General features: G+C 42.3%; 2 protein-coding genes across 2 annotated transcripts in view; both read right to left on the bottom strand.

Moving 5' to 3' along the window:
- The window catches only part of LOC306787971 (organic cation/carnitine transporter 2-like), a gene marked incomplete at both ends in the record, with an annotated part of 8,487 nt that extends 2,042 nt beyond the window's left edge, over nucleotides 1-6,445 (bottom strand). The window contains 8 exons of the mRNA XM_079283298.1: nucleotides 1-48; nucleotides 258-358; nucleotides 577-709; nucleotides 4,533-4,704; nucleotides 4,864-5,018; nucleotides 5,229-5,332; nucleotides 5,501-5,683; nucleotides 6,239-6,445. The exon at nucleotides 1-48 is cut by the window's left edge and continues 167 nt beyond it. Coding sequence (XP_079139424.1) covers nucleotides 1-48; nucleotides 258-358; nucleotides 577-709; nucleotides 4,533-4,704; nucleotides 4,864-5,018; nucleotides 5,229-5,332; nucleotides 5,501-5,683; nucleotides 6,239-6,445 — 1,103 coding nt within the window. The remainder of the gene's footprint in view (nucleotides 49-257; nucleotides 359-576; nucleotides 710-4,532; nucleotides 4,705-4,863; nucleotides 5,019-5,228; nucleotides 5,333-5,500; nucleotides 5,684-6,238) is intronic.
- Nucleotides 6,446-9,978: 3,533 nt separating this feature from the next.
- Nucleotides 9,979-11,895, bottom strand: LOC306787586 (solute carrier family 22 member 4-like; the record flags this gene model as incomplete). The annotated part of the gene is made up of 5 exons (XM_079282767.1): nucleotides 9,979-10,154; nucleotides 10,314-10,468; nucleotides 10,679-10,782; nucleotides 10,951-11,133; nucleotides 11,689-11,895. 5 exons carry the CDS (start codon nucleotides 11,893-11,895, stop codon nucleotides 9,979-9,981), a joined length of 825 nt encoding a protein of 274 aa, XP_079138893.1.
- Nucleotides 11,896-12,500: the final 605 nt, after the last annotated feature.

The raw sequence follows: 12,500 nt of genomic DNA, 5'->3' as shown, positions 1-12,500 counted from the left end.
TGGGATGTGTTCAGGGACAGGCCAATGTATCCTGTACTCAGAGTGAACCTGGAGACAGAGATACAGACAACAGAGAGCTTTCAATGGAAATCTGCACAGAAATAGCATTTGACACATACCATACAGTAGCTCCAGTAGCAGACTAAGACCATTAGACTTAAAATTAACAAACAAAACAGAGAGAAAGAAAACTAAAGAAGGACACAACCAAGTAATATCAGTGCTGTAAATGAGCAAATGTTAAAAAATACACTCACCACACCAGGCACAGAATGAGCGTCACGTTTCTGATGTTTTTTGTCCTCAGCAGGCTGAAGACATTGTGCTGTTCCTTAGGGTATGTCTTTGTTGCATCAGCCTGCAAGATACAAAACCTCAGTCTCACCGGCAGTTTGGCATATCATTCCACCACTTTGGTCCAGGATTAAATATCTCAACAACTGCTGTTTGTCATTAAATTTGGTACGTCCATTGCTTCCAATGGGATGAATTGTACTAATAATGTGTCTCCTCAAGGACACACATTGTCCCCTGTGTCTGGTCCTACACTACTGATTTAAGTCAGGCCAGACTTACATGTACGCTGTAATCTTCAAAGATGACCGGTGGAGCCTCGACTTTGTTCATCTTAGCAGCCTTTCTCAATGTAGTCTCAGCCTCCTCCACTCTTCCCTGAGAGAGCAACCAACGAGGAGACTCTGGGATGAACCTGCCTCAGTATTCAACAGATAAACAAAAAGGTTCAAGCTTGATCAGTGGGGCTTAAAATACAGGTGAATACAAGTTTGGATATTTCTCTTGTAAAAAAGCCAAATTATTTTTTTCATCTCATGACAAGAGCAAAATTATGACATTTATGGTATAGTATAGGGCAGGGATTCTTAACCATAGGGCCGCGGCCCATGATTGGGCCGTGAGCGCCACCTAGAGGGCCGCGAAAAACGTTCAGTTTTGCACCTGTGGGCCGCGAGGGCCGCGGGACCGCATAGGTTATCAATTGAAGACACCAAAGATGTTACTGTTATCCATGAGACGCTCAGTTACAATATAGCTTCCCACCACCTGGTGGTGGTAATGCGTCAGTCAGTTGTTTAACAAGCTGCAATAAGCAGAAGAAGACACTCAGCTAGCCGCTAGCCTGTAGCGAAAGTTATGGATAAGTTATTAAAAATAAAAAATGAAGACGACAGTGGTGCCATACCCCCCAAAAGTCTAAATGTGTGTGCAAGTACAACCCTGACTTTCTTAAGTACGGTTTGTGAACGGAGGCAACGAGGCAGAGCCGAGGGCTCAGTGTGTGGAATGTGAGCTAATGCTATCAAACGAAGCACTGAAGCCTTCGAAAATAAAGCGACAGCTAGCGACGAAACATCCAACGCTCGTGGGAAAGCCTGTTGGGCTTCTTGTTGTGTATGCAGGTTTACATACACATGATAATAAATGTCTTTGTGATCATCACATTGTATCATCTCATTTATTTAACAAGGGTTTTGCCTGTTCAACACAGGCATCCTCGATCCCCTCCCCTTCCGTTCCTACGGCTTGTTTGCGCAAATACGTCACAAAACATGTCCGTGTTTGGTATCCCAGCATGCCCAAAATCCTCATCTTTGCAAAGAAATCATCGATTTTCTTTCATTTCTTATGGTTTCTCCACAAAAGGAGCCCACACACTGTCCAAAGTCGCCATAACCGCTGCAAGTCGTATCTTGCAGCATTTCGACGGAAAAAGACACATTACAGACCCGACAACGTGCTAGCGGATGTTACCATGGAGCTACTGCCTTCAGAAAACGCTAGTACTTATAGTACAAACCTTATCCTCCTTTTCCATAAGCCGTCAACCAACGTTTGCGTAACTGAGCTATTCGCATACTCGATCGTGTGCTCGGTGGCAGCCATTAAGCACAGCAAGTCCGCTACTCACACACCATGTCTTCGACCATATATACATAGTTTTTGAAATTTGCAAAGGCTAAAAATAAAAGGAAAATAATATAATATCAAAATATAAAGGGAGAAACACCTTTAGTGTGTCAGAATATCATTTGGTTACCATGTGTCCATTTGGGTCTCCAAATGTCCTTTTAGAGCTCCGCCTGGATCTCTTCATGGAAGAAACACTGTAGAATGGTCATACTTTGTCCAATCTTCTTCAAATTTGAGGCAGTTGTTCACTGATAGTGTAGTTACAGCCCTATACTGTGTATACCTGTACAGATACAGCCACCGGCAGTTATTTATACTGAAAGATACTTTTTTATTTTATGCGGACAAAAATCTTAAATTTTTACTGACTCCAAAGGCCCACTGCTCTGTTTCTGTATGGACCTACAGGTTGTCTGACACTTTTTATGCATATAGTCAGAATGGGCCCCGGGACACTGTGTACTTGAAAAGTTGGGCCCGAGGTTAAAAAGGTTAAGAACCGCTGGTATAGGGTACTGTGGTTCCATCACCCCCGGGGATAGTCAGTGGGGTTGGGTGCATTGTAAGCCGGACATTAGGCAAAAAGTAGGGGAACTTAGGGTTGTTGACCCCTTGCATCACAGACTGGCTATGGGGATGTGGAACATCAATATTCTAGCGGGGAAGGAATTCGAACTTGTGTCAAAACTTCAACCACATATAGACTGCTTCATTTCAAATCCATTGGAGTCCAATTGAGTCTATTGGAACCAAGCTCCTGGAGAGGGGCAGGATTGTCTCTTTTTCTGGAGTCACCCAGGGTGAGAGGCACCAGACGGACGTGGGGATACTCTCAGTTCGCCAAGTGCTGGTGATGTTGTAGTAGAGGATTGCCTCGAAGCAAATGCAGGTCACTCAGGGTAAATCAGTGACTGCTGTTTGGTGCATAAGATCAGAGTACCCACCCCTTTTGGAGTCTCTGGGTGGCATCGTAGAGAGGATTCCATCCGGGAACTCTATAGTTCTTATTGATGCTTTCTTGTTGGACCTTTGTGCTCGTCATGTCCACAACAAACACCATGTTCGATCAGAGGGTGATTCATTAGTGTACTTCATACTGGGCCGTCTAGGCCAAAGATCGATGATCGACTTTGTGGTTGAATCATCAAATGTGAGGACATATATTTTGGACAATCGGTCAGAGATGTCAACTGATGGCAGGGTAGGCTGCCGGATGGACCTGGTAAACCCAAATGTGTGGATGAATTGGGACCATCTGGCTGAGGGCTCAGTCCGCGAGGTCTTCAACTCCCACCTCCAGAAGAGTTTCTTAAGCATACCAGGGGAGGTAAGGGACACAGAAGGCTTTTGCTAGGAATGGTGGTCAGAAGGTCTTCGTGCCTGTTCTTGTGCCAACCTAAGAACCTGCTGTTGGACACCAGCGGAGAAGGACGTAAAGCTGAAGAAGGAAGCCTTTCGGGCTAGGTTGTCCCAGAGGAGTTGTTGATGGGGGGATGATGGGAGTTTTCCCAGGTCTACATGTGTTTTGTGAACTTGGTGAGGGCCTACAACAGGTTCCCCTACGGAATCCTATGGGGAGTACTGCGGGATAATGGGGTACTGGGCCGTTGCTATAAGTCTTCCAGTACTTGACTGAGAGCTGTATTTGTGTTCTCAGCACAATGTCAAACATGTTTTTGGCAGTTGTTGGCCTCTGCCAGGGTTGTGCCATGTCAACAATTCTGTATGTGATTTTCATGGACAAGATCTCAAGGGGCAACCGGAGGGAAGAGTGTCCAGTTTTGTTCCCTCAGAATTGTGTCTATGCTGTTTGAAGATGTGATTCTGTTGGCTTCATCAGACCACGACCTTCAGCACACACTGGGATTGTTTGCAGTTGTGATTGAAGTGGTCGGGATGAGAGTCAGCATCACCAAGTCTGAGGCCATGGTTCTCTACTGGAAAATGTTGGATTGCTCCCTCTGTGTTGATCGTGAGTCACTGCCCCAAGTAAAGGAATTCAAATACCTTGGGGTCTTGTGAGGGTAAAATGGAGATTGAGAGTGAACGGTGGATTGGTTCAGCATCAATAGTGATGCAGGTGTTGTAATGGACTGTTGAGCAAGAAGGCAAAGCTTTGAACTTACAAATTGATCTGTGTTACAACCTGTCAAGTGACTGAAAGACTAAAACTGCAGCTGAAATTAGTTTCCTCCATAGGGTGGTTGGGCTCAACTTTAGAGATAGCAAGAGGGGCTCAGATATTCGGTAGGATCTCAAAGAGCAGTTTCCCCTACGCATCAATAACAGCCAGTTGAGATGGTTCGGCCATCTGATCAGGATCCCTTCAGGGCACTTCCTTTTGGAGGTTTTCTGGGAATGTCCAACTGGTGGAAGACCATAAACATGCTGGAGGGATTATATATCTCATCTGGCCTGGGAACCTCTGAAGATCCCACAGGAAGAGCTGGAAAACATTGCTGAGGTGAGGGGTATCTGAAATATCTTGCATATCCATCTGCCAATGCCAACCAGCCACGCAAAAGGGGAAGTAAAAATGGAGATGGATGGATGGTATGGTAAACTTAACATGAACACATTTTCTCGTCATGAGTACAACCTACCACCAGAGCGGGATGTAGAGCAGGCCAGGCAGAGACATAGCCAACAGGAGAGATTTCCAATCCCTTAAAAAGTAAGCAAAAAGAGGCAGCATCATGTAGCCAATGGCAAAACCCAGACACACACCCAGTGAGGAGAACAGGACCCGTACATGTCCAGTCAAGATCTCATTGCCTGAAAGAGAGAGAAATGCATTACAAAAGGGCGGGAAAATAAGTGAAGTTATTAGTAACAAGTGAAAGAACATGCACAGTACACACAATACATGTATCAACATCACTGAATATAGAAGAGTATTATTTGTTGTTGTAAAGCATGAAATATTCACATTACCGAGCACAAAAGCAGATACATAGTTGGAGGTCTGTCCCAAACCATTCATGAAGTAGAGGATGACGAACACCATCCATGAAGGTGAAAAGATTTGAAGAAAAGTAAAAATCGTCTGAACTGCCATGGTGGTGAAGAAAACAGGCTTTCTTCCAAACCTAGAATGAGAAATCAAACAACGAAATAAGAGCAGATGAAAAGATTTTTGGAATTCTTTACAGTAAAAGTTGCTAAAGATTCCTATTTTTTTGTTGTATAATGTGTTTGTAGTTTGGCAAAAGTGAAGCAAAGACATTCTCAGGAAGAATGAACATGTTTTATGAATATGGTGTGTACATAATTTCATTATGAGATGGTGTTTTAAGTACCTGTCTGAGAGCTGTCCTGAGAAGAAGGATCCAACAAGAGTTGCCAGGAAGTAAATTGTTGAGGTGAACGGCTGCTTCCACTGGTCTCGGCACACCAGGTCAAACTGGAGTATCCATGCATGAACAAAGAAAAATAAGCTAGATCCATTTGTAAATCGAAAAATCAATCAAACATTTCCTTCTTAAACGTACAGTGTACGTGTTCCATTCAGGTTTAATGATTTTCTATAGTTGAGTTACTGAACTGTAGCGTAATATTCAGTAGGACTCACCTCAGAGACGATGGTGGACTGGTAGATGTCTCTGCTGTAGCTCCACCCGTCCACACATCCCTCCTGCTCCAGGTCCGTGATGTTGACGTCCCTCCCAGGAATGAATCCCTGAGCAGAGAGATTTCTGACCACATCCAGCCTGAACCTGCTGCATCTGCTCAGCTGCTGTTTCCCATTCACCACCTCACAGACACAATGACACAAACGTCGTTAGTGTCATTAGTAACATTTCACATAAAACCCTGAACTGTAGCCGGACCGCTTTATAAGACTTCTTAAACTTTATACAGCAGCTGCAGAAAAATACATCAACTTCAAAGCTACACATGTGATCATCAATGTATTGTAACGTAATAACAATTCTGGCAAAACAGTAATATCACTAAAAGCCTGAACTCACAAATATCTAAAGTTCTCACACTGGTGAGCCCAAATCAGTGAAGAATGTTTGACGCTGATAATCTATATACATGTAAAACAGAAAGATTTAATTTACATTTTTGTGCATGAAAAAGTTCATCATTAACTATTGATCTATGAGATAATCAGCTTAAAAATAGCACAGCAAATACAAAATATGTGTTTTTAGCAATATTGTATAAAATACTTTGAAGTGAGACTTTTGTTTTTCGGCCTGTCTCGCTTTTAGAATTGTTGAATACTTGGAACTTAACGCAAAACTGCTACACTTACCCTAACCCTTTTTTTATAAGGAGCTGTGATCAAAAACAAAATTACCTCTATCGGGATGATTGCATTAAGCCAATCTTGGGTCAGGTTGACGTCAGGAACCAGGCAGTGGTGGCTGGGAGTGTCAGCCAAGAAGACAACAGAGAAAGAACCGAATCCATTGGGCAAGATGCTGGCAGACAGCAGGAAGAAGACAACCTGCTGGAAACGTCCCCACTGACCCAGAAAAGCTACAGAGTCATCATAATCCTTCATGGCCTCAGAATCCTAACCGTCCCCTCCACTCTGTTTATTGTGTATACCGGTACTTGTTTTTCTACTGCACCGGAAAACAAGAGAGTAGTTTGCCCTCCCCTCAACTGCTGTGCAAGCCACGCCTTGTAGGAAACTTGAAAAAAATATGCATGCTAAAGAAAACATTTCACAGGTTTCTCAAGTCTTTGCACCAAGGACTGCCAGCCATAGTTGTCAGGGATACAAACATGGAGGCTATAAAGAGTAAACGAATCACCCGTACGCTTGCTGTTATAGAAACATATGTTTGCCAAAAGAAAAAGCTGCAGTGTCAAAGTTCTCAAAGCTAAATTGCTCTTCGTTTTTTTTTATCTTCAGGTTAAACATTACAAAGACAGTAAAACATTTAATGGGTTCGGGTTAGGCACAGTGGCGGCCGGCCAATAGAGGGCCACGGGGCCTGGCCCCACCCACCTTGAGCCACAAAAAAATGTAATAAAAAATTATAATATTATTAATAAAAATAAAATAGAAAATTAATAAATTATACAAATTGTCCATATTTGTGTTTTTGAGCTATGTAATATGCCCAGTAATATTTGTAAAATAGGATATCTGCGCAAAATAAATGCTTTTCCCTGCTTGTCCTCTCCGCTGGTGCACCTCTCAGCTGTCCCCGTGCACGTCTCTACTGCGCGTGCACGTGCTGGGGCCAGATCGATTTGGCCCAAGGAAGAAGGGTCTAATAAGCAGCTTAGCCAATCACTGATTAAAGAAATAAATGAGTGACTTACAATTTAGCCAATCAGCGCCCTAAAAAAGACTTCCGGGAGGACCAGACCCTCCCGGAAGTCTTTTTCTCCCGGAGTGCCCGTGTCTAGTTCTCATCTCGCGTGTTCTCGCTGCCCAGCTGGACGACGGTCACCGGCTTGCGGTAAAGAAACACAACGAGGAGGTGGATAAAAACCGGCACATTTTATCAAAAATAATTTATTGTGTCAAGTTTTGTGGGGCTTTTGAGTTGGCTTTGCGTGGGCATGACGAGACCGACTCCTCGGACAACCTTGGCGTGTTCAAGGGTCTGGTGGATTTTGTTGCGTCCCTCGACGGTGTGCTGGAGGAGCACCTGAAGACAGCCAGCATTTTCAAAGGGACGTCGAAGACTGTACAAAATGAGCTGTTGGACTGCATGCTGTCGGTTGTAAGGGATTACATTCTGGAGGAAGTAAAGAACGCTGATTTTATCGCCATTCAAGCAGACGAGACAACGGACATTTCCACCCACTCGACGCTAACGGTAACGTACAAGAGCGTTTTAATGCTCTGGCTATGCTCTCCATGGAGAAGGAACTTGTCAGGGACATGCCACTGTCAGGATCCAGGATCCCTGTCTGACCCGTTGTGTGTTTCCCCTGATCTCCTCTCCTCATGTGTCCTGTCATTCCCCTGTTTGTTATTGTGTGCCATGTGCTCTGTGTTTGTCCTCTGCCTCCAGACACCTCCCATGGCCACACCCTTGATTGTGCACAGCTGAGGACACTCCAGTCGATCACCTCCTGCAGCCTGACACCCCAGACTCAGGGCCCACTAATGAGTCCCCTGTCTCTATATAAACTCTGGCCCTGCAGTCTGGGGTTGTCAGGTCGTACCGTCTTTCACCCGCTTCAACCCCGTGGCATCCTCTGCCCTCCTTGTGTTCAACGGATTACACTCCGCTGCTCTGCCCTCCTTTGTGTTCAACGGACTACCCATGCCGTCGAGCTGCCAGCCCTCCGGTGTCGAGCCACGGGACTCACACCGTCGATCTGCCTCCGCTCTCGTATCGAGCCACGGGACTTCACGCCGTCAAGCTACCAGCCCTCCGGTGTCGAGCCACGGGACTCACACCGTCGATCTGCCTCCGCTCTCGTATCGAGCCACGGGACTTCACGCCGTCAAGCTACCAGCCCTCCGGTGTCGAGCCACGGGACTCACACCGTCGATCTGCCTACTCTGGTGTCGGACCACGGGCTCCACACCTTCACACATTCTAAATAAAACCTGTTAATATTAACTTCTGTCTTCTGCGGCCCCGTGACAGCCTGACTTCAATAAGAAGGTCATTGAGAGGTTTGCCACTCAGAAGAGCAAAGTTCCTTTACAAATAACTGTCATAAAAACATGCAGGTTTCCTCACCACACTGATTGGGTTTCTCCAACAAACAAGGTTCATCGGGGCATCTTAAAATATACTTGTTCTATTAGACTATATTTGATATTTATATTTTATTGTAATATATTCATGATATTTATATTGTATATTTATGATTATATGGTATTTATATATCATATTATACTGAATATAATTTATATATATATATATATACTGAATTGTATGAATAAGATGTCCTTATTATGTCAGTGTTAGAATAAATGATAACAATGTAACTGCAAAGTACTAATGCATTGTTACATATATATATATAATATATATATACATAATATATATATATAATATTATATATATTATATATATATGTATATATATATAATATAATGTATGTATGTATGTATGTATGTATGTGTGTATGTGTGTGTGTGTGTGTGTGTGTGTGTGTGTGTGTATATATATACATACGTATGTATGTATATATACATACATATGTATGTATATATATGTATGTATATATATATATGTATGTGTATATATATATATGTATATATACATACATATGTGTATATATATATGTATGTATATATATATATATGTATATATACATACATATGTATATATATATATATATGTATATATACATACATATGTGTATATATATATGTATGTATATATATATATATGTATATATACATACATATGTATATATATATATATGTATATATATATACATATGTATGTATATATACATACATACGTATGTATATATATGATCGTGAGTCACTGCCCCAAGTAAAGGAATTCAAATACCTTGGGGTCTTGTGAGGGTAAAATGGAGATTGAGAGTGAACGGTGGATTGGTTCAGCATCAATAGTGATGCAGGTGTTGTAATGGACTGTTGAGCAAGAAGGCAAAGCTTTGAACTTACAAATTGATCTGTGTTACAACCTGTCAAGTGACTGAAAGACTAAAACTGCAGCTGAAATTAGTTTCCTCCATAGGGTGGTTGGGCTCAACTTTAGAGATAGCAAGAGGGGCTCAGATATTCGGTAGGATCTCAAAGAGCAGTTTCCCCTACGCATCAATAACAGCCAGTTGAGATGGTTCGGCCATCTGATCAGGATCCCTTCAGGGCACTTCCTTTTGGAGGTTTTCTGGGAATGTCCAACTGGTGGAAGACCATAAACATGCTGGAGGGATTATATATCTCATCTGGCCTGGGAACCTCTGAAGATCCCACAGGAAGAGCTGGAAAACATTGCTGAGGTGAGGGGTATCTGAAATATCTTGCATATCCATCTGCCAATGCCAACCAGCCACGCAAAAGGGGAAGTAAAAATGGAGATGGATGGATGGTATGGTAAACTTAACATGAACACATTTTCTCGTCATGAGTACAACCTACCACCAGAGCGGGATGTAGAGCAGGCCAGGCAGAGACATAGCCAACAGGAGAGATTTCCAATCCCTTAAAAAGTAAGCAAAAAGAGGCAGCATCATGTAGCCAATGGCAAAACCCAGACACACACCCAGTGAGGAGAACAGGACCCGTACATGTCCAGTCAAGATCTCATTGCCTGAAAGAGAGAGAAATGCATTACAAAAGGGCGGGAAAATAAGTGAAGTTATTAGTAACAAGTGAAAGAACATGCACAGTACACACAATACATGTATCAACATCACTGAATATAGAAGAGTATTATTTGTTGTTGTAAAGCATGAAATATTCACATTACCGAGCACAAAAGCAGATACATAGTTGGAGGTCTGTCCCAAACCATTCATGAAGTAGAGGATGACGAACACCATCCATGAAGGTGAAAAGATTTGAAGAAAAGTAAAAATCGTCTGAACTGCCATGGTGGTGAAGAAAACAGGCTTTCTTCCAAACCTAGAATGAGAAATCAAACAACGAAATAAGAGCAGATGAAAAGATTTTTGGAATTCTTTACAGTAAAAGTTGCTAAAGATTCCTATTTTTTTGTTGTATAATGTGTTTGTAGTTTGGCAAAAGTGAAGCAAAGACATTCTCAGGAAGAATGAACATGTTTTATGAATATGGTGTGTATATAATTTCACTATGAGATGGTGTTTTAAGTACCTGTCTGAGAGCTGTCCTGAGAAGAAGGATCCAACAAGAGTTGCCAGGAAGTAAATTGTTGAGGTGAACGGCTGCTTCCACTGGTCTCGGCACACCAGGTCAAACTGGAGTATCCATGCATGAACAAAGAAAAATAAGCTAGATCCATTTGTAAATCGAAAAATCAATCAAACATTTCCTTCTTAAACGTACAGTGTACGTGTTCCATTCAGGTTTAATGATTTTCTATAGTTGAGTTACTGAACTGTAGCGTAATATTCAGTAGGACTCACCTCAGAGACGATGGTGGACTGGTAGATGTCTCTGCTGTAGCTCCACCCGTCCACACATCCCTCCTGCTCCAGGTCCGTGATGTTGACGTCCCTCCCAGGAATGAATCCCTGAGCAGAGAGATTTCTGACCACATCCAGCCTGAACCTGCTGCATCTGCTCAGCTGCTGTTTCCCATTCACCACCTCACAGACACAATGACACAAACGTCGTTAGTGTCATTAGTAACATTTCACATAAAACCCTGAACTGTAGCCGGACCGCTTTATAAGACTTCTTAAACTTTATACAGCAGCTGCAGAAAAATACATCAACTTCAAAGCTACACATGTGATCATCAATGTATTGTAACGTAATAACAATTCTGGCAAAACAGTAATATCACTAAAAGCCTGAACTCACAAATATCTAAAGTTCTCACACTGGTGAGCCCAAATCAGTGAAGAATGTTTGACGCTGATAATCTATATACATGTAAAACAGAAAGATTTAATTTACATTTTTGTGCATGAAAAAGTTCATCATTAACTATTGATCTATGAGATAATCAGCTTAAAAATAGCACAGCAAATACAAAATATGTGTTTTTAGCAATATTGTATAAAATACTTTGAAGTGAGACTTTTGTTTTTCGGCCTGTCTCGCTTTTAGAATTGTTGAATACTTGGAACTTAACGCAAAACTGCTACACTTACCCTAACCCTTTTTTTATAAGGAGCTGTGATCAAAAACAAAATTACCTCTATCGGGATGATTGCATTAAGCCAATCTTGGGTCAGGTTGACGTCAGGAACCAGGCAGTGGTGGCTGGGAGTGTCAGCCAAGAAGACAACAGAGAAAGAACCGAATCCATTGGGCAAGATGCTGGCAGACAGCAGGAAGAAGACAACCTGCTGGAAACGTCCCCACTGACCCAGAAAAGCTACAGAGTCATCATAATCCTTCATGGCCTCAGAATCCTAACCGTCCCCTCCACTCTGTTTATTGTGTATACCGGTACTTGTTTTTCTACTGCACCGGAAAACAAGAGAGTAGTTTGCCCTCCCCTCAACTGCTGTGCAAGCCACGCCTTGTAGGAAACTTGAAAAAAATATGCATGCTAAAGAAAACATTTCACAGGTTTCTCAAGTCTTTGCACCAAGGACTGCCAGCCATAGTTGTCAGGGATACAAACATGGAGGCTATAAAGAGTAAACGAATCACCCGTACGCTTGCTGTTATAGAAACATATGTTTGCCAAAAGAAAAAGCTGCAGTGTCAAAGTTCTCAAAGCTAAATTGCTCTTCGTTTTTTTTTATCTTCAGGTTAAACATTACAAAGACAGTAAAACATTTAATGGGTTCGGGTTAGGCACAGTGGCGGCCGGCCAATAGAGGGCCACGGGGCCTGGCCCCACCCACCTTGAGCCACAAAAAAATGTAATAAAAAATTATAATATTATTAATAAAAATAAAATAGAAAATTAATAAATTATACAAATTGTCCATATTTGTGTTTTTGAGCTATGTAATATGCCCAGTAATATTTGTAAAATAGGATATCTGCGCAAAAT

Source organism: Melanostigma gelatinosum (genome assembly GCF_949748355.1).
Source record: "Melanostigma gelatinosum genome assembly, chromosome: 14".
Taxonomy (NCBI): domain Eukaryota; kingdom Metazoa; phylum Chordata; class Actinopteri; order Perciformes; family Zoarcidae; genus Melanostigma; species Melanostigma gelatinosum.
Note: the sequence above shows the minus strand (reverse complement) of the source record. Positions and strands in the feature narration are given on the sequence as shown.